Source organism: Crocodylus siamensis, chromosome 7, assembly GCF_052110815.1.
Source record: "Crocodylus siamensis isolate JL-2025a chromosome 7, ASM5211081v1, whole genome shotgun sequence".
NCBI classification, from domain to species: domain Eukaryota; kingdom Metazoa; phylum Chordata; order Crocodylia; family Crocodylidae; genus Crocodylus; species Crocodylus siamensis.
Window position 1 is genome coordinate 1,191,122 of NC_143401.1, and position 21,071 is coordinate 1,212,192.

Genomic DNA, 21,071 nt, shown 5'->3' on the forward strand with positions numbered 1-21,071 from the left:
AGCCAGCACCCCGGGGATACGCCGGGTAAGAGGCGGGTCCGCGTGCCCACTTGCTCGCGCACACGTTGCACGGCTCTGCGTGCACATCCCTTGAGTCTCTGTGATCAGCCTGGCAGAAGATGCCCATCCTCCCAGCCCGCTATGGCCTATCCCACGCATCTGCCCCGTTGCGGCGTCCAAGGCAAGGCTGCCTCCTTCCCGACTTGCCTGCACGGTGCCCGCTGCGCTCCTGGGCACGACGCGTAACGCCCGGGCCAGGCTGATGCGAGGGGCGCGGGGCAGCCCCCGGGGGCCTGGAGGTGCCGTCCGCCGGCACAAACGCTGCCGCATCCCGTTCCCTTGGCCCCGCGAGTGGGATGAGGGGCTTGTCCCCTTGGGCACGCAGCCGCGTAGGCGGCCCAAGCTCTCCTCCTGTTTGGGGATGAAGGGAGCAGCCCGAGTCCTTGCAAACCGTCTCCCTTGGTGCCCGGATGAGCAGGGCGAGCCTCAGAGCTGAGGTCAAGCGGGGGCTCCGCATATGGAGGCCAGCGGAGAGGTGGTCCCGTCCTCGCCACAGCTGCCCGAGCCAGCCCCACTCCTCACAAGCTCCTCCAGCGGCACCAGAAGCCAAGGCCGGGGCAGGTGCTGGGAGGGGAGCCGTGGGGAGGCAGCGGGGAGCGCAGCCCCCCGATCCGTGGCCGGCGGGGCCAACGGTGCGAGGCGCGAGGGGCCTGGAGCACCGTGCCAGCGTGCGGGCTAAACAGAGCTGCGGGTGATCCCCGTCCTGCCCCCACCCCGGATCGCACCCCAGGTCTCTCCGCAGCCCGTCCCTGGTGCCCGCCGCAAGCTGGCAGCGCCCCCCAGCCCCCGAGCCCGTCGGCTGCGGCTCGCCACGTCCCGAGCGGCCGCCGGGATGGGCTCAATCTGTTCGCGGCGATGCGGCCGCGAGTCCCTGTCGGTGCTCGACACCCACGATCTGCCCGTTGGCACGCTCGGCAGGTGGCAGGGGTAGGGACGGGGGTGTCGGGGAGGGAGGGCCCCTCTCACGCTCCGCTCCCCGGTTCCACCAGCTCGTGGCCTGAGGAGCCCCCGTGCCACCGGGCAGTGGCCCCCGGCGCTTTGAGCGGGTAGCTGGGCCACGGGTGCCCGGGACCTCATCTCGACTGCATCCCTGAGCTGGATCCCTGCACTGTTGTCTGTCCCCCTCGGGGCCCGTCACCGTGGCATCCGGCCTCCCGCGTGGGCCGCCCCCGCCCGCCTGCCGTGAGACCCCGGGGCACCCCCAGGAGTGTTGGGCGTCTGCGTTCATGGAGGGACCCTAATGCAGCCCTGCAGAAACCCTGCCCGCCATCGCAGGCGCAATCAGCTGATTGCTCATTAGGCGGCAGCCCCCTGGCTCGGAGAGGCGGCGAGGTGGATAATCAGCCCGTGGAGGGGCCGGCCCTGCCCTTCCTCCTGCTGAGGTCTCCCTGGCATCTGTGCCCCAGCGCAGCTTTGGGCCAGGAGGCATGCAGGAGCGCTCGCCGAAGGAGTCCCGCGCGGGGCTGCGTCCCTCCACACTCCCCGCCCTCCCGGGAGGTATTTTCCCTGCCAGGCTCACTAACCACCTGCAGCAGCTTTGTGGCCTGATAATGTATTCCACGTTTCCTCAGCTCTTTCCAAGCACACGCTCCCACGTTTTGCTCATTTGGTGGCAGCGCTGTGTGCCGGCTGGTGGAGGGGCCCGGGAAGGCTGCGGAGCCGGCCTGCCGACGGGCTCGCTGCGCTAGTCTCCGTCAGGCCCTGGGGGTGCTTGCAGTGACGGACCTCATGCAAACAGGAACCTAAGCGGGTACTGAAGGGCCTGGACCACGCTTCAGAGCTGGCGAGACCTGCAGCCATCCTCCCGGTCTCCTCCAGAGCTTTGGTTCCCACTTTCTCCAGACACAGGGTCAAAGCACCTGGACTTTCTCTGCTCCCATGCGTCAAATTCTCAGCCCTCTTGCCATGAGTCTTTAGAGGACACCACCCAATGCCCCCTGGCCTGTCACCCGTGCCCGCTGCTACTGGGCCTCAGGGCCCTGCTTCCACTACCCGAATCCCACCCCAACCTGGGGCCCATTGGCGCGCATGGAGAAGAGCCCGTTGCAGGGCCGTACGCTTGCAGAGCGCTGCTCGCCCAGGCATCCTATGGGCAGGCAGATGCAGACACGGTGTAATAATTATGTGACTGCTTTTTGTCAAAACAACAGAATGGGACGGAAGTGTCGTGCATTTATTTGCATACCCAAATGCTGCGTTGCACTGAGGCAATGGTTGGAGGCCAGAAGGGAAAGTTAGATCATCCCAGGGGACACCCCGGAAGGGAGCCTGAAACGGGCCGGGACTCGGGGACCACAAGCAGGCGAGCAAAGCAATGCCCCTGCGGCAGAGGCATCCCTGTGCCCACTGGGCACCCAATCTCATGGGCTGCAGAGAAAGGCAAACCCACGCACCAGCGCACCGGCCTGCAGGGACAAGTGCGGTGGGGTGAAATGAGGGGAGCCCTCCAAGGTGGGCCAGCTCATGACCGGCAGGGTGAGGCGCGCAGCTGCTGGAGGGGTCACATTTTTTCAGCGCCGTGTTGCCCCAGCAAACAAATGTCCCAGGCTGCAGACAATAATGTTTTTATGAGACTCTAAATTCTGGCCTCAAACGCTCTTTGTAGGGCACGAATAGCCAACACGTGGCCTCCGTCTCATGCTGAACTTTGGTAGTCCCGCGGGGAAAGAAAAGGGCCTGGTAAGCATTTACACTGAGCACTTTGTTCTCCCGGGCTCGGGGAGCGAAGAGAGCGATGCATTGAGGCACAGCCCGTGTCAGTTTGGCTTCGCCTGCCCTTCTGAACTTGCCCAGAGAGATAATGTTTCCTTCTAATCTGCTGCCGTCCACCTACGGAAGGGCCCGATGAATAGAGACCCCCAAACAAGCCTTTATTCTTCAGCCTCTCCGGGGCCCGGAGCCTGCCTCTCGGACAGAGTCACTGTTGCGCTCGCTCCGTGATAGCTGCCCGAGCGCAGCTCCAGCCCACGCAAACGAGGCTCCGGCCGCTGGCCCTCAGGGTAACGCGGCTGCATTGCCGCTGGTTAAAGGAAAGCACCCACAGCTAAGAGGCCGGTGAGCTCCGCGGCTCCCGCAGCAGACGCCCGCGAGTTGGGGCCCCTGTTACTCGGGCGAGCGAGAAGCAGCCGGTCTGAGGACATGCATGCCCTGCAATTAGGCGCAAAGGAGAGGTCAGCGTTTCTAGTCTCATCGGCTTCAGAGACTGCACCTCTGTACTAGAGGCAGCGGGGACGGGAGATGCTCCCAGGAAAACCCCCATCGACTCGCGGGCTGTTCTGCTAGAAATCAGTCTTTGTAGGGAAGCCCGAAATGAGCTTCTCTCTGAAAGCCTGCTGCCATGCTCCCTCCGCCGCAGGGAAACATCAATAAAGAGCAGGACTGCCTTTATGGTGCCTTTTAACAGAATAAAGCTGAGCTGGGGTCAGACAGCGTGGCCGGCGCGGGCAGGGGCCTTGCTCTTAGCGGTCCCCCCTGAGCTGTACAAATGGGAAAAGGTCACACCGCGACGTCTCCTGGGGACGCTGGAAAACCCAGGCCATCAGCTGCACCGAGGCCGGCTGGAGAGGTGCATCTGCACCGCGGGGAAGTTACCTGGCACAGATAAAGAACATAATTATTATTTACTGCAAAGCCATTGACTCAGCTTGGAGCTGAGTGTTTGCACTGCCGGTGTGCATGTGTGTGCGCACTTGCACACCTGTGTGCATGCACACTTAGGGGCCTGTGGGGTGTTTGAAGCGGACTGTTTTTAGGAGGGAAAGGGGCCAAGCCAATGCACATGGGCACAACGGGACAGAGGATTCAGAGAACACAGCAGCACATGCGTGTCAGCCACATGACTTGACCACGTGCACACGCATGCGTGGGCCAGTGGAAGGGCAATGACACACACTGGCAGCACCCAATTGCAGGGGGCAAGGGGGGCAGAGGCATGTGCCCCTGCCTGGGAACACTTGTGTGAAGGGTAGAGCTACGGCCCCCGCCCGTGGTAAGGGCTGGAGTGGCTCCTGTGGCGTGCACTGCGAGGCCGTGTGGCCTGGCACCGTGAGCCTGAGCGGGGACAGAGGAGCTGGACTGCGGCCAAATGCCTTTGCACCCACAGCCAGGGCGACTGCGTCCGTCCTTTCCGGGCGGGCCAGGCCCCGGAGAAGGGTCGGGAGGCGGTCGGGCACGTGGCAAGGGGGGCAATGCCAGCTGGGAGCCGGGTCCGAGCGAGGGCTGGGGGTGAGGCCGTGGGGAGGACAAACGTCCGAGCCCCTGGAGCGGGATGCAATGGCCCCTGGGGTCCCACTGCCCCAGCTGCACACGGAGATGGTCCAGAAGGACCCGGGCGTGCTCTGCCCGGAGGGGCTGGGACCCTGGGGGCCGCTCCCAGGGCGGTGGGAAGAAGGGCCCTTGCAGTAGCCCGCCCCCAATCTGCCCTGAGTCCGTGTAAGCCCCCGTGGCCGGAGGAGACGGGAGCGCCTCCTCCCTTCTCGAGAAGCACCGGGGCCGGCTGCGGGCCGCGGAGCACCGCCAGAGCCCGCCTGGCGCCTGGCGCACGCGTGCCAGCTCAGGGAAAGGCACTGCTGCCATCCGCCGCAGGTGGGAAAGCTGGGGGTGCAGGCAGCCGCCCCGCCCCGGCTCCGGCCTGGGCCGCCGGGGAGAGCGGTGTCCCGGGGGGCTTCGGGCGCGGGAGCAGGGAGGTGCCCGCAGCGCTGGCTGGGTGCCCGGCGACTCGTCGCAGCTCTGCTCCGGCCCCAGTTACTCCTGGCGCAGGAGACGGGGATGTCGGGGCCTGTGCAACGCTGCCCACCTGCTCGAGCCGGGACGGCTCCCCGAGGGCCCAGCCACGGCCCACGCAACCCCATCTCCGCTCACCTGCAACCCACAGCCGGCGGGTGCCTTGCACGTGGGGGGATCAGCGGCTCGGCAGCTCCCCCAGCTCGCGGCCACGGCTGGGCCCCCCGCGCTTCACCGGCAGAGCCGGTCCCCGTCGCCCACGCCGGTGGGGGTCCCAGCCCGCCCCGGGGCTGCCGGCGCCCCTCGCAGCCCAGGCCTGGCTGCTCCAGGCCTCTCTGTGGCTCTCCAGCTCCTCAGAGACCTGCAGGTCAGCCCCGCCGGCCCGCGGCCGAGCCCTCGGACGGACCGCCACCGTGCCCTGTGCCCGGCAAGGCGTGTCGCGGGAGCGCCCGGGGGCCCGGGCGCAGCAGGAAGCGGGGCTGGGCGTGAGCGCGCGGGGGATGCTTGTCTGGGCTCCCAGCGGGTGCTTCCCAAACGCTTTAATTACAGGGATTTGCAAGGCGAGGCAAGGCAAGGAGGCGGGGGCCTGGGAGCGGAGCGGCTCCCGGGGCTCCAGCCCAGTGCGGGCCGCGGAGGGGGTCGCGCTTGGCGCCCCCCGTCCGCTGTGCGGACGGGTCGTGGCCGGGCAGGTTTAAACGGTGCTGGCATCCTACGCCACGTCACACGTTGCTGGCGGGGCGTCGGGGGTTTCTCAGCTGGGACAGGGGCTTCGCTCAGGCCGGACCCTGGACACCAGATGAGGGTTTGGTAGGGCAGGGGGCTCGGCCTCCCCTTGGCGCTGGGGTCCTGCAGGACACCACCGGGGACCGGACAGTGCAACCGTGACCGGTGGAGCGGGGCTGGGGGCCTCGGCCTGCCTCCTGCCCGTGGTCCTGTGCTCCCTCAGCCCCTCTGGGCATCACCTCTGACCCCCGTGCATTGCTCCTGCTGGGCTCAGGGGTCTTGCTCCTCTGCTCAGGGTCAGGATTACACCCCCTGGTCGGACGGGTATGGGCTGGGGGGCCAGGGAGTTGTCTCCCTCCGTAGCAGGGGCCACCTTCCTCTTCCCTGGGTCTCCCGAGCGTATTGAACAAGCGCCTTCCTGTCCTTGCAGGGGCAGGACAAGCCCCCCGCGTCACCTGGGCAGGTTCAGGGGTGTTTTGCGGCTTTGGGGCTTGCTCCTCAAGCATTTAACTGGCGGCTGAGACAGACACTTGTCTGGGATGGTGCAGACAGGGACAACGCTGCCCCGAATAGCGGGGGCTGAGCTAGACGTGGCCCCCGGGCCGGCCGCGCTAGGACGCGGTGATCTTATGGTTCCTGATTCGCGCTGGTGGGAGAGAGAGGCCTGTCATCTTCCTGTGCGCTGTCTGGCAAGAGCAGGAGAGCGCAGCTGGGGTTAATGGCAAGCAGTGCCCGGCGCAGAGGGCTGCAGGACAGAGCCGCACGCATCGGGAGATGCTAGAAATAGGCGCAGCGCTGGGGGTCGTGGGGCTGGGCCTCCTTGGGCAGCAGCAGAAGCCAGCCCCGCTCCGTGGCCCGTGGCACGTGTCACCCCCCGCCGCGTTCTCACTCCTTGGCCTGGTTTCTTATAAATAACCTTTCCCTGTCCCCTGTTGATGCTGATGCTTACTGATGCCTGCAGTCCCTCGCAGGCGGAGCTGGCTGCAGCGCGCCGTCTCCCTGCGTGGGACCGCAGCGTGGCTCCAGGAGGGCCCGGGGGTGGGGGGCACTGGCTCTGCTCATCCTGGCACGTGGGAACCTGCCCGTGCAGCACCTGTTCCCTTTGCTCGGGCGTGCCAGGTCAGGACTGGGCGAGGGCGCGAGCGGGGGGCAGAGATGGCAGCAGGTCTGTGTTGCTCGGGGGGTCTGAGCCCTGCCCTGCTCAGCGCACAGACGCAGGGACCCAGCCGATGTGCTGGCCGGCACGGGGCAAAGCCGGCTGCATCCCGAGCTCTGTCTACGGGGCGGGCAGGGCTCGCTGGGGGTCCCCCCTTTGCTGGCTGCCCCGTGCGGTGGCGCTGGCCTCCTCTTTTGCAATGCACGTTGCACATGCAGGGACTCTGCTTGGTGCCCCTGGAGAAGTTTGCCAGGGCCCTGGGGAAGAGGGAGAGCAGTCCAGGAGCTGGATAAGGGCCCTGCCGTGTATTGCACTCGGTGCATGGAGGTGCCAGCAATGCCCCTTGTTCCCCAACGCCCGTGCTGGGGCAGACCCTCTGCTCCCCTCTCCTCACCAGCGTGTCACCAGCGGCGGTCCCTCCTTGAAGCTAAGGGAAGAAGCGGCAGCAACAGCAGACTGCTGTCCTGTGCGTGGATCAGCCTGTGGGAGAGCTGTCAGCGGTGACACGCGTGTCCGTGCACGTGTCAGGTCTGGCTAGGACGGAGAGGAGAGACAAGCCGCTGCATGTGCCGTGCTCACTCAGAAAGGTGGCGTGGAGAAATCTGGCTCAAGGGTGGCAAAGACTGGGGCTTGACCCCCAGCCCTGTCTGGAGGGGGCCGTGTAGCCTTCTCAGTAACCCCCTCTGTAAAACAGGGACGCTGGCGCTTGCTGCCTTCCTCACGCATGGGCACGAAGCCTAACCCCGGAGCAACATCTCAGTGCTGTTCCTATCCCGACACAGCCGTTTTCAACCTTTTCGACTCAAGACACCCCACCCTGGAAAATGGTGCTCTTTGTTTTCCCTCATTTTTTTCACTACGGAAAAATAACGGAGTAATTCTCCCGCAGGAAAGAGCGCGGCCAGCCCACAACAGGCATCCGCCGAGGCCGTCGGGTGCCCAGGTAGCACAGCAGGCTGCTCCTCCTTTAAGGAGACCCCGGGAGGGAGGTGGGGGCCCTGGCCCGGGGCCAGAAGCCACGAGGCTTGGCTTGTCCCTGGGAAGGAAGACATCCTTGCAAAAGCAAAGCCTGTCCTGGTGGCCCCTGTGCCGGCGCTGGCAGGAGCCGCGGTTGGCGCCATACATCATCAGCGGAAGGTCCCTCATGATGTATGGCCCTAATACATCACCATAGCAACGCTGCTCTAATAATGCATTATTCTAATGTGTTGCCCAGGCGCACGCTCCTCCCGGTGATGTATGGCCGGGGCCGCGGTGCTTGGCAAAGGCCCCTCCGACTCCGAGGGCCGGGCTCCGGGCTCTCGTCAGGGGCCTGCAGCCACGGGGAACCCGCAGCCTGCACCGGGGACGGGCTCACGCACCCTTCCCCATTTGCTGGGGGGCATCCCCGCAGGCCCTCAGCTCGACGAAATCGCCCCCTGGCATCGGACGGCTGCATTTGGCGACTGGGGGAGACCTGCCGTTTGGAAAGGGCCCCCACCCACAGCGCACGCCTGCTGCTCCGGGGATGCCCAGCCCTGGCGGGCAGCTCCCCTGGGGCTGTTTGCCTCCCCGCTCCCTTGCACGCCCTTGCCCAGAGCAGGGGAAACCGTTGCCACCCACACAGGTGACTCCTTCACAGGGCTGGCTCCCACCTGGACGGCCATGCATGCACGTCCCCGCACCGGGCGCCTTCCCTCCCGCACCCCCGGGCAGGGCGGCTGGGCGGAAAAGCGCTTCCTCTGCGCGGCCGGTCCGAGCCCCGCTTCAAACGCATTCCTCCCCTGGCATTTAGAAAGTTCAGAGGGGCTGTACATTCCCGCAGCCCCTCCAAGGTGCCGAGGGCTGCCCGGCGCTCGGGGCTGCGCCCGCAAACAATGCGAATACCAGCTGGCATTCTCCTGGCCGCGCGGCCACAGGGCCCGCTTTGTTGCGCGTTCACACTATCTTTTTGACGGCCCAAATGCCATCGATTCAGTCCCCTCCGTGCGTAGGACAGTTATCTGAAACGTTTCCCAAACAGCTCGGTGACTATAGAGCAACAATTCATGGAATGGCTGGAGGACATCTGTGCCGCGCGGGCCACAGCGGAGAGCTTGTCGGGCGCTGAATGCGGCCTGTGTGGACGCCGGATTCCACAGCGCAGCAGCGCGGCCGAGGGACAGAGGGACTCGATGAATGGCAGGAGCAATCATTTCATCTATGCAAATGCATGCCAAGCGCCGGCCCTGGCTGGCGTCAGCACCGGGCGCTGCCCTCTGCACGCGGCCGTGTCACGGGGCCGGACTGCGCGCTTCGGCTTTCCCTCTGCCGGGCCTCAAGCGCTCCACGGTGCTGGACGCCGGCTCCCGCTCCCATGGCCCTTGGCCTGGCACACAGAAGAGTCGGTGCCAGGGGTCCCGTGGGGCTGAGATGAGTTCAGCTCGTGGCACAGAGATGTAAAGGCCCCCACAGCCTGAGAGCACACACCCTCCCTGGGCAGCCACGTACGGACTGGTGCTGGGGCATGGAGAAGGGCAGTTTTCCAGCTCCTCCATCTGCGCTCAGCTCGCCGGGTCCCCAGGGGGAGGTTTGGAGACTGTCCCATGCTCCGAGTCTCTTCTGCTTGTCACTACAACCCCCGCCCCGCTCCTGGAGATGCTTCCCGTCCCCCGGGCCCGTGCATCCGCCCGAGCCAGCCGCTCATCCTCGCCTGCCGGGGCTCTCTGGAGCGCTGCCCGGGTGCTTTTATAGGCAGCAGCACGGCTCGGCCTCCCCTGGGGCCGTGACAGGACACGAGCGGTAACGAATGCAGGACGCCTGCCTGCGCCGCATCCGCAACGCGCCCAGGCCCCACCTGGGCCGAGGTTCCCATCCCTTACGGCTGCCGGGGGGTGGCAGTGACAAATGACCGTGTCTGCGGCGGAGAAAAAAGGGACACGCGGGGACCCGAGGAGGAGCAACCGTGTTATCAATAACTCTGCCAGGCGCTGATAGATGAAGGCCCCCACGTGCTTTTTAAGGAGCTGGGGAGGGGGGAAGTCTTCCTAATGGCAGCATGCATCAATTGGAGGCCTGCTGCAAGCTGCCCAGCGCCGGGGGTACCAACGGGAGGATGCATCCTGCATCTTGCCTTGGACAGGTGCTTTGCATCCTGCCTTGGACGGCAGGTGCGGGCCAGGAGGTGGGATAGCAGATGTCAGGCAGCTCCTGCCTTCTCCCCCGGGAGGGTCAATGAGTGCTCTCCGAAGATCCCCCAAGAGGAAGCGTTCGGGGGTACGGGCTGAGGTCGTGGCACCGTGAATCGATGGTGGGAAGGCATCGCGGGAGCAGCCAGGGTGGGGCTGCGCCCAAAGCACTCCCGTCGCTCTCGTGGGAGTGAGACTTGGGCTGCAGCCCAGTGCAAGGAGAACAACTGCAAGGAAGGAGGCTGCTGGGGAAGAGGCCAGCGGGTCCAAACATGTTGCAGACACTGTCACGGGGGCCCCTGGGAGATGTGCCTGGGGGTGCAGGTCCCACCTGCTGCATCCAAAATACACCCCTGACTGCAGGGAAGGGAAGGGGGGTCTGGGACCGATAACCCTCCAGGCCGGCACCCTCCTGTAGTCTTTGCCGGAGAGCCCGGCACTGTCACTGCTCCCTTGGCACTTGCCAATGGCAAAGCAAATGTCGCATCTCCAGGAGCGGGAGGGCTGGGGAGGACTGTGCATGTGCGCAGGCACTGGCCTTCTCCGCGTGGTCTTGTGCTGCCAACTAGGTGGAGAGGGGATTTTTAGCAAGCCTGCCCCAAGCGGTCGCCATGCCTTTCCCCCCTGGCCCCAGCCCCAGCCCTGCAGGGCCTGCCCAGGCGCAGGAAGAAAGCTCACAGGCGTTGGTAGGGCAGCACCCCTGCGGTCTGGGTGCAGCCCCAGGTGCCAGGAAAAGCAGCAATACCCTGGCAACACGCCTCCGCTCCTCCTGCTTTCGCCTGCCAGGCGAACCAGCCGGGCAGCTGCATGTTAGTGCAGCCTTGGGGGCTGCTCCGACTTGCCCCGAACGGGCCCCCGGCCACCCCAGCCCAGGCCTGGCAGGCACACCTTTGCTCCCAGATGGCCCCAGCCAAGGCACCCAGGTCCTGCTGCAGTGCAGGGGTGAGCTTGACCCGGGGTGTCCAGCGCTGCACCCTGTCCCACCCAGCCCGTGTTCAGCCGCACCGAATGGCTTCCAGCTGCTCTCGGGGCAGCGCAGAGGCTGGCAGGAGTCCCCCGTGCTGCAGATAAGCTCCCGCATGAACCCACGCTGGCCAGGGTACCAGGACCGCGCATGCTCTCCTCTGCGCAGCAGCCAAAAGGGAGTTTCCTCAGCCCTGGGACGCTCCCCAGAGCTTTCTGGGAAAGACAAACACCCAGCTGGTTGTGCAACTGCTCCGTGGTGCCCCCAGGACCCAACCCCAGGGCCCAAGCGAACTACTAGGAAATACTTATCTAGAAACTCAGGGCCCCTGCGAGCTCTACGTGGCAGCTGATGCCTGCACGTCTCACATGAACAATGAGGCACTGCAAGGAGCAGCACCTGCCGCCCCCCTGCCATCGGGCACAACCACCTCCTCCAGCACACAGAGGCGGGCCCGCTCCGCACTGCTGACGTGGCAGGACGGGCAGCAAATAAGCACGTGGCTGCCATGTGTCAGGCACCAACGCCAACGTGCCGCCACCTTGGAAAGCGAGCAGACAGCATTGCATCGTGCTGGAAGCCGGCACCTCTCCTGCCTGGCGTGGCAAGGGATCATTTGACTCGCCGGGCTGGTCTCGGGAAGGGCCACGCTGACTTGGCTTTGCAGCTGGTCGCGCAGGTCGATTGTTTCAGGCCGAACCGAAGTGGCAGCTCCAGCAAAGCCGAGGTCCCGGGCTGAATGGCAGCTGCCCCAGGGCTCCCCTCCCCAGGAGCTGGCTTCCCCCACCCCGCCACGTGCATCGGCACAGGCTCTGTGCGTCCCCGCTCTCCTCTGGTGCCAGCCCAGCCTCTGCTTTCTGGTGGCAGAGGCCCACCATGGGCGCATCAGAGGACTCTGCCCATGACCTCCCCATCGCACCCATGCATGCCGTCCTGCCCCTCGCCCGGTCGGATGGGCTCACGCTTGGCAACACGCGCGGCCCGTGATGATTTATGTGGCACTCGTGCGATTGATGTGCTGCGCGCCTGGGGACAGTTCAATGGGAGCTCTGTCATTAGTTTAAGTAGAGGTTAAAGGTGATCAATAACAAGGGTTTCATGCCCAATTGATCATCCCGTGCTATTTATTTCTGGCTTTTGCTTTCCATCCCGTGGTGCTTTTAGAAATAGTAATTAAAGACGTAGCAAGGGTTCCGCTAAGCGGAATATCAAATACTCCAGGTATCGATCCCAGCGCCTCTCCCTCAGTGGCTCTGAACCTCGTCTACCACCTGCTGTCCGTCCGTCCCTTCCTCCCTCCGGGTCTGCCCCCCAACCCTGGCAAGGCCCAGGCTCCCACCTGTCCCCACATCGTTCCTCCTCGCCCAGGCAGAGCAGGGTCCTCCAGGAGCAGCCACGGGACCAGCCCTGCAGCTGTTCCTCCTGCTCCCCTTGTCCCTGCAGAAAGGCACGTGGCTGGCTCTGGCTTTACCAGCAAGACCAGTTTAAAGCAGGTCTGCGCGCTGGCTTGGAGGCGGCTGCGCTGGGCACGGAGGGGAGCCTGAGGACCTGGCCCAGGAGTGCCACGAGCAATTAACACCCTGCGAGAGCGGCTGGGAGGCAGCAGCTGTCGGCGATGGCCAGCGAAGCTCTCCCGTGTCCCGCTGAGGAGGAAGTGGATCCAAGTCTCATGAAAATAGGCTCCAGAAAGGATTTCTCCGTGCTCTGTTTGTGCCATCTCTCCCGGGAGGAAAGCTGTGTGTGGCGGCAGCTTGGAGGGGGGCAGCCGGCACCCCGCGGGGTGGATGGCAGCACCGTGCACCGACGGGCTCGCAGGCTGGGAGGCAGCGCAGACAAGGAGAGTCTGGGGGTAGCCGAAATGTCGTGCTTCCAGCCTGGGGAGAGGGGGAGCAGGCTCCTTCCTCCTGCCTCTGCCACAGGCCTGTAGCAGCCTTGGGCCGGGGAGCTGCAGGTGCTGCACACAACGGGTGAAGTGGCTTGGCGAGACAAGCTTGCACGCTGCGCTGCAGAGCGAATGGAGTGATCTCGGGAAGATAAAGAGCGGCCGAGGAGGTGCAGCCCCTTGCCGTGCTGCCCCTTTCGCGGGCGGCTGGGAGCAGGGAGTCGTCGTCCCGCTTGCCCACGCCAAGGACCCTCGGTGCCGCGGCCCGTTCCCAGGACGAGCCGCCCCTGCGCCGAGCCACGGGGACTGGGCGTGACGGCGTGACCAAGGCCCCCGTGGGAGCGCAGGCCTGGAGGCTACGGGATGACTCGTGGGGGCTGCTCTTGTCACTACGCAGACGTCACGCCTCGCCCAGGGATGCCTCGACGTGTGCAGGATGCTCCCTCCGCAGCAGCGTGTAGTCATCCCAGCGCCCGAGACACGCTGGCCTTTGGGTCAGGCCCTGAAAAGGACTGCTTTATTGACCGCTGCGGGCTTTGCAGGTCTCTGCGTGGGAGCGGCTCCGTCCAGCTATGCGAGGTCCGGTGCCGCAGTGCTCTCGGCCGTTTGCAGCAGGCAGGCAGCGAGAAGGGCCCACAGAGGACCTCCTCCAGCAGAGGCAAGGGGGAGGCTACCAGGCGGCCCAGGCATGCGGAGCACGTGCCAGCTGCGCTGCACGGTGGAGGACAGGTGGGGACAGGTGGCTGGTGCCAACTGCGGAGACATGCCCGCGCTTCTCCGAAGGGAAACCCAGCCAGCCGGGTTCTCTGAAGCCACCGGCGATGCAAGGGAACGAATGCCAGAGAGGTGCGATGCACTCGGGCGCCAGCTGGCACCAGGCCACAGCTCTGGCATGATGCTCTGGAGCCCCGATGGGCGTCCTGGCACTCTGGTGAGGGGCCTGGCACGAAAGCTGAGCTGGGGTCCCCATCCCTTGTTCTCCGTGAACGAGTACCCTGCTTTTCCACGCTGCAATTCGTGCTGCTGCTGACGCGCTTGAAGAGCCCACCTTGTGCTTTTTTATTTCTCCTTGGGTTGGCACAAGAGACCTCCCACCCTGGCAAACTGATTAAAAAGCATATTGATTTTTCAGTGACAAATACAAAGCCCAGCAGAGGCAGCGCAGCCTTCGGGTCAGTCTGAGGGTCGGAACGACTGACGCTAGGACCAAGGCAGGCGCGCGGCCCCGGCCACAGCTCCTCTGAATACTTTGTCCCAGCTGTAAAAATAACACGGAACAGAGTTTGTGAAAGGCTCCACTCTTCCCGGGCCCTGGACCGAGGAGGGGTCTTGCCCGCCTCAAAGTTGTGTGCCCCTTTGGGTGGGCGAGAAGTGACCAGCGGGCGCCGGAGATGAGGGAACGAGGAATGATAAGCAGGCCAAACATCCTTGGAAACGATACGAAATAACCGAAACACTCCCAGCCGCTGCCCCGGGCTCTGGCTCGAGCCCCTAGCCCCTAGTACGGGTCGTGGTCCCATTGAGACGCGTCCAAATCAGCTGCCATCTACACGCACAATTTTGTACACTCGCTCATTCACATATTTCCAACCCTGTCTGTATTATCAGGCAGTTCCCGTCCCCGAGGCAGGGAGCGGGGCCACTAAGATGAGTCTCTCACTCAAATTTACAAGGAAGGACAGTCTGGGAAAACGATAAAAGGCTATGGTGCTCTTCGGCCGTCGCACCCTTTGCTCGTTGTCCGTTCAACTGCAGAGCAGCTACAGTGCGAGGACTAAACAGCAAAAGGAAGAAAAATATGGTTAAGAGCTGGCAGGAGTGAACATGTGAAATCAATGAGGAATACGTGATTCCCTTCAAGGCAGGTGAACTAGGTGCCGGAGATGCCTAGGAAGAAAACATTACAGAAGTTTGAGAAATGGAGCCCTCTCCCAGGCCAGAGTATGCTCCCCCGTGCCCACCGCGCACATGTCATTAAGAAACGCCTTTGTCGCCCCGCATGCAAGAAACAGCACTGATTTTGACTCGCACCAAAAATAATGTGATATCAAGCGGCATGAAATATTCATGAGGTCTGATTTAACACAAGCATTATTTCTTGTGTACAGTATCATATGCTTTAATGCTGCCTTTGCAAGCCCATAATTCCCAGACCTGGCATGATTAGTTACACAGAGAAGCCTGGTCTTATTAGTTCTAATTGAAACTAGTGGGAACTTTCACAGGTAGTTTTACATGAATCACAAAGGAAAACATCTGATTAGCTGCAGTCGGCTGTATTTATATTTGTGTGCGAGAGGGAGAGCGCCTGTGTGTACACGCACATCTGCGCACACCAATAAATATCAAAGGTAAGGCCCGAGACAGGCTGAGCAGAGATCCGTCGTCCAACCTCTCCAGGCTGAATGGGAGCGTGGGATCGCTCTCTCTCCGACTCGATCTGGTGAACCGGGGCCTATTTAAGTCTGAAGCCATCGGTGGGAGGACGCGTTGGAGCAAGGGGGCGCGGACGTCCCAGGAGCGGACCGACAGACGACGGCAACGTCAGACACGCGGCGTTGTCCGGGGACAGCGTTTTTGGTCTCGGACTCGTCTCCAGGAGTTCCCGGTTGAGGTGCTGGAGCCGAGCGGCTCGCCTGCCTTCTCTTCCCCTGCAAGGACCGATAGAGGGCACTCAGCCTACACGGTACCGGCAGGGCAGCAGGCACCGGAGCGGGAGCGCACGTGTGAGCACAGCAGCCGGACACGGTCCTCCCAGCCCACGCAGCAAACTCGGAGCAGCGCGGGGGGTTGCTGCGTGCTGGGACGACCGCGCGCGCGCTTCCGAGCACACTGATGTCCAGGGAGCAGGAGGCAGATAAGGGCATTACCGAGGCCTGATCCCTGCGCACGTCTAGCACGCCCTGCCGTAGCTCGCCCCAAACAACGCGACTTTGGCTACTGACCTCACTGGCAGCAGGGTTAAGGCTGCAGAGTTTACCGTGGGGAGGAAAAGACAGACAGATCTACGAGGGCATCCGCTCCCCAGCCTGCTAACCAGGAGTGGAAGCGTACTTGCAGCACACGTAGCCCAAGGCTGCTCTCGCCGAGTTTGCGGGAAGCGGGAACCAGCCCCACGAGGACCTAGCCTTCGTGCCGTTAAAGTTTTACGCCAGGGCCCAGGTCGCGTGAGAAGGGATTAGGTTGCTTGTTCTGGCAGGATCGGGCCCTGGCAGCAAGCCATGGGTAGGCTGGATCCTGTTGACGACACAAGTTAGGTTAATAGGGCATCACTAATGAGCAGCCGCTGCACCGAGCAAGGCAAACTGCCCCGTGCTGCAAAGCGCGCCGGTGCCCTCCTGGGCTCCGCGCCGGAGAGGGGGCAGAGCAAGGGCAAGAGGGACGCGGCTGCCAGGCTCCCACGCTACCCCGGCTTTAGCAAAAGGGAAAACGAGACCGTGCCCTGCTGAAGGTCCCTCGCACAAAGAGGACAGCGATGCTGTCTCCCCAGAATTGTCTGTAAAGACATTTAAGAAGGTGGCGGCGTTTGGAAAACACGGAGATGGGGGGGGAGTTGGAGGCAGTAGTGCCACCTCGGGAGCGAAGGCGAAGTGCCCTTCGTGCGGCTGGCAGCAGGGACAATGTCACCCTGCGGCTACAACCCCGAACTCTGGCCCAGCAGCCGACTGCCTCGTCCCGCACCCAGCTGCGCCTTCCCTGATAAAGCCCCGGTCCTCCGGCGTCCTCCCACTCAGACCACGCACGAGAGCCGGACTTGGCCTCGACTCCCCCAAAACCGAGTCGCTCCGAAGGGAGGATTGTTTCCTTAGCGGCACGAGGCATTTCCTGACGATGAAGGTTTGCATTCATCAAAGGCCAGAACGTAGGTGTAGCAGAATACAACAGGAGGCCGGCCGGGCGCGTCCACGTCCCCCGAAACCCGCTGGTCCGGGGCAGCGTTTGCAAAGTGGCGTCAACCTCGGCCTCTCGTACCATCTTTTCACTGGCACAGCGCCGCTTTCTCTCCCCACGTTAGGCCCAGTCTTTTGAACGCGTTTCCCTCCTTTAAAACTGTACCGCTTGTGCATTCACTAAATAATAAGCATTTACACTCTTGTATGGCCTCTGAGCTACCAAAACTACCTTTGCGCTTTTACGCGCTTTGTGCCTTGTGTATCCAGCTACGGACCCCTGGTAACACTTTCATTTAGCTTAAGAAACGAAGGGGGGAAAAAAAAAAAACAAAACAAAAACCCCAGCCCACCCTAATTGCTGTTTATGCCGTGACTAAGAACTGGAACCGTTCTACTAAATGAGGCAAACCTTCGGGTATTTGATTTTTAAAAGGGCTGAACATTTTGGCACTGCACAAACGAAGTGTGTTTTATTTTTGCTGCTCAATAGCATGAGGGAGCTAATGCACAAAGGCTGCAAGTGCCTTATATATTCTGACAAACCAAACAACCCAAGGGTGTTCAACCTCCGTGGAACTCACTTCATATCTCATCCATTATGGGAATGAAATGTGAAAACTGACCCCTCTTTTGCAAATATCAATACAGCACTGTTTGCCATACAAACTACTTAAAAGGAGAGAGACTTTCTCCATCTCAATAGCTCCCGCACCACTGTGCGCCACACAGGCAAGAGCTTAAATTCTGTACTTCGTCTCATACAAACTGCGACTAGAGGTTTCTCTCTGATTTCATTCTTTTTTTCCCCTGCTGTTTCATTTCTTTTTTTTTTTAAAGCATAGGGAACGTCAAAGAATTTCTTTGAATGGCTTTAGAGGGTTTCAACAGCATCAACAAATAAGTGCCAGGATGGGTGAATGAAACAGAGGCAAAAAAAAAAAAATGAAGACAGAGATAAGGAAGATTCTGCAAACTGGAAATGTTTCCCTAGTTTCATGATGTTGCTTGGATGATACCCTGATGTTCGTGTATTTATAAATCCCTCTTAAATTATTCCCGATGAATATCCTGTTGTTACCAAATGCTCAGGAAATTCTACATGTTAGAAATATTCTGGAAGCAGACAAACCATGTGGGGAGGGAGGGCCAACATCCGACACCGTCCTTCAAACGCCACGCTACAATTTGCACAATTCCCTGCGTTTTGCACAATTGCCACCTAAGCCAAAAGAAACTCAAGTTGAGCAAGTAACGAAAGCTGACAAAATGCACACTGCTTTATTAATACTGTGCCTCGAAACCTTTAAATCACATTTTATTTTATGCTACAAAAAGTTATTAGTGCATTCATCTGCAGGGTTTGCCAGCTTCAGTGCTGCACAGTGAACCCATTGGCTAGTCCGTTAATTTATGGGTATCAAACATAGTATTTAGCATGACAAACCTTTCGCATGATAACTGATCGCCAGAGTGACGCTGGGGGGTTGTTGTTTGGCTTTTTTATTAAAAAAAAATAAATTCAAAGAAACAGCTAATGAGCGTTTGGCATCTGAAACAATATCCTTTGTATTAACTGATATACAAGAACTACATTTTTTTAAATGACACAGAGAAAATATGATAATTAATTTATAGTAACATGGCTGATTGTGACAGTTGCCTGAACAATAACGCATTTGCAAACAAACACCGAAGGCACAAAAATACAATAAAAAACAAACTGTGGAAAACAGAAGACTGGTCCGGTTGGGTGTAAACCGTGTCCCTCGTATGTCAAAAAAAAAAAAAAGAAAAAAGAAAAAAAAAGAAAGAAAGAATAAATCTGCCAGCGGACATGCCATGCGCCTGATCGTCAACAAAAAAAATTCCCTTTTCACCTGCGGTTTCACAGAGCGTGAAGTTTGTCCAGAGTCAAGGAGCAATATTCGCAATCAGTCAAATGCCACAGACGGGAGAGAAATGCTCTAGCAAACCCCAAAGCAAGCATCTGACGGTTTTTTACCTCTACCAGGCCATTCAACGTTCCTCCAGCGCGAGACTTTCCACATAGGCACATGCTTCCAAAAGTTCTCTCCACATACAAATATTGCTGGAATCAAGAGATCCGAGAAGGTAAAAAGAATCCACTTACGTGACTATTCCTGGCCCATTTGGAAAGCAAATGGATTTTTCAAGGGGGGTGGGGGGGAGAAGAAAAAAAAAGGAGAGAGAGAGAGAAGTTGATTCTTTTGCACACCCGGAACGAAATCATGTCAGTACTCCGGCCTGGTCCTGACACAACCGCAAGAAACCTTAGCGCGCGAGGGTCCAAAGCACACCGATCACAGCCAATCTTCCTGCATCCTAGCGGCCAGCCCGCGCCCGCGAAAGGAAAAGGAGGAGGAGGAGGAGGAGGAGGAGGAGGACAAACTCTTCCTGCTGCGACTCTCTCGCCCGCCGGCGGGGCAGACCCGGCCCGAGGCCCCCCCCGGAACCCACGCGGGACGGCGGGGGCCAGAAGACACGGGCAAGTAGGGGCGTGAAAAAAGCGGCCCCGAGCCCCCCGCCCCCGCCCCCGCCCTCCCCAGTAAGTTAAGAGAGACGGAGGGCAAACCTTTGGCTAGTTCTCCCCCGCCGGCGGCGCGGCCGGCGCGGTCAGGGCCCGGCGCCCGGCAGCGCGTGGTGCAGCGGCGAGGCGTCGGCGGGCGCGTAAACGTCCTCCATGGGCGCGTGCGGCGGGCCGGCCGGCGTCATGCGCTTCTCCTTCTGCCGCCGGTTGCAGAACCAGACCCGCACCACCTCCTTCTCCAGCTGCAGACTGTCCGCCAGCGAGGTGATCTCGTGCGCCGAGGGCTTGGGGCACTTGAGGAAGTGGTTCTCCAGGGCGCCCTTGACGCCCACCTCGATGGAGGTGCGCTTCTTGCGCTTGCGGCCCTGCGCCGCGATCTTGTCCAGGTTGGTGGGGCTGCCCGTGGAGGAGTCCGTCTCCTCCAGCCACTTGTTGAGCAGCGGCTTGAGCTTGCACATGTTCTTGAAGCTGAGCTGCAGCGCCTCGAAGCGGCAGATGGTGGTCTGCGAGAAGACGTTGCCGTAGAGGGTGCCGAGCGCCAGCCCCACGTCGGCCTGCGTGAAGCCCAGCTTGATGCGGCGCTGCTTGAACTGCTTGGCGAACTGCTCCAGGTCGTCCGAGCTGGGCGCGTCGTCGTCGGCCGGCTCGGGCGGGTGGCCCAGCGGCGGCGGCGACGGCGGCGGCGGCGGCGGCTCGGGCCCGGCGCCGTCGTGGCCCAGCGCGTCGCGCAGGCCGTGGTGCAGCGCCGGCGGCAGCATGGCGCCGTAGGGCGGCTGGCCGTAGAGCAGCGCCTGGTGGCCGGCGGGCGCGGGCGGCGACATGGGCGCCAGGTGGTGGCCGGCGCCCTGCGCCCAGCCGCCCGCCTGCTGCGGCACCAGGTGCGCGCGCGGCACGGGCTGGAAGTCGTCGCGCCCCGCCGCGCCCTTGCCGTGCTCGGCGCCCAGGTGCCCCGCCGCCGCCGCGCCCCCGCCGCCGCCGCCGCCGCCGCCGCCGCCGCCGCCGCCGCCCCAGTCCGCGCCGCCCTGCTGCGGCCACTGCGGCGGCGGCGCCAGGCTCACGGCGTGGCCCGCGGGGGGGCCCGCCAGCCCCGGCAGGTACTCGTGCGGGTGCATCATCTTGGGCACGTCGCGGTACGCCGCGGCCGGGTGGTGGTGGTGGTGGTGGGGGTGGTGGTGGTGGTGGTGCTCGGGCGGCAGCAGCGCGCTGCCGCGCGGCAGGTACTGCGCCGTGGTGGCCATGGCACGTCTGTGCGCGCCGCCAGCCGCGCGCCGCGAGCCGCTTTACAGCCCGGCCCCGCCCCGCCGCGCCCCATTGGCCGCCCCGCCCCGCCCGCGCCCCGCCCCGCCGCCCCATTGGCCGCCGCGCTTCATTCATGCCGGCCCGCCACGTGGGCCGCCGTGCCCATTGCGCGGAGGGCGGCGGCAACACAAAGGCCCGCGGCGGCAGGTGCGGACCCGCTGCCGTGCCCGCCAGATCCCGGGGCTTTGCGCGGCTTCCCGTTACACAGATCCCGGGGCTGCGGGGGCTTGTGCCCCCCCGAGGGAGGCGCAGTGCTGGCTATTGATTTTATGTATATCTATCTCTATATATCGGGGGGGTTGCCCCCCCCCCCCAAGGGAATCTCGGGGACGGCTTTCCTTGCACACACCCCGGGTTTTGTGGGTTCCCCCCATGGGAGTCGCAGTGGTGGCTGTTGATATATATATATATATATATATATATATGGGGGGGTTGTGCCCCCCCAAGGGAATCGCAGTGCTGGCTATTGATTATATATGGGGGGGGTTGTGCCCCCCCAAGGGAATCGCAGTGCTGGCTATTGATTTTATATATATATATATTTATATATATATATATATCGGAGGGGTTTGCCCCCCCCCCCCAAGGGAATCGCAGTGATGGCTTTCCCTGCACACCCCCCTGGTTTTGTGGGTTCCCCCCCCACAGGAGTCACAGTGATGGCTGTTGATTTTATAT

The 21,071-nt window shown here is 62.2% G+C and overlaps 1 protein-coding gene across 6 annotated transcripts; it reads right to left on the reverse strand.

Annotated features, from left to right (window-relative positions):
• Positions 1-2,250: 2,250 nt before the first annotated feature.
• On the reverse strand, positions 2,251-20,436 carry POU3F1 (POU class 3 homeobox 1). 6 transcript variants are annotated; one of them, XR_016443568.1, is made up of 3 exons: positions 19,140-20,435; positions 15,046-15,304; positions 11,780-14,427 (listed from the first exon to the last, which is right to left on the reverse strand). XR_016443568.1 is itself a non-coding variant. In XM_090058081.1 (2 exons), the coding sequence occupies exon 1, from the start codon at positions 20,330-20,332 to the stop codon at positions 19,181-19,183; it is 1,152 nt and encodes a 383-aa protein (XP_089914207.1). In that variant the 5' UTR covers positions 20,333-20,436; the 3' UTR covers positions 2,251-3,651; positions 19,140-19,180. The 6 variants fall into 6 exon arrangements, 5 of the variants coding, with proteins under 5 accessions (XP_089914207.1, XP_089914208.1, XP_089914203.1 ...); XM_090058081.1 differs by lacking the exons at positions 11,780-14,427; positions 15,046-15,304 and adding an exon at positions 2,251-3,651 and having other exon boundaries at positions 19,140-20,436; XM_090058082.1 differs by lacking the exon at positions 15,046-15,304 and having other exon boundaries at positions 11,779-14,427; positions 19,140-20,436.
• Between the last annotated feature and the right edge of the window lie 635 nt (positions 20,437-21,071).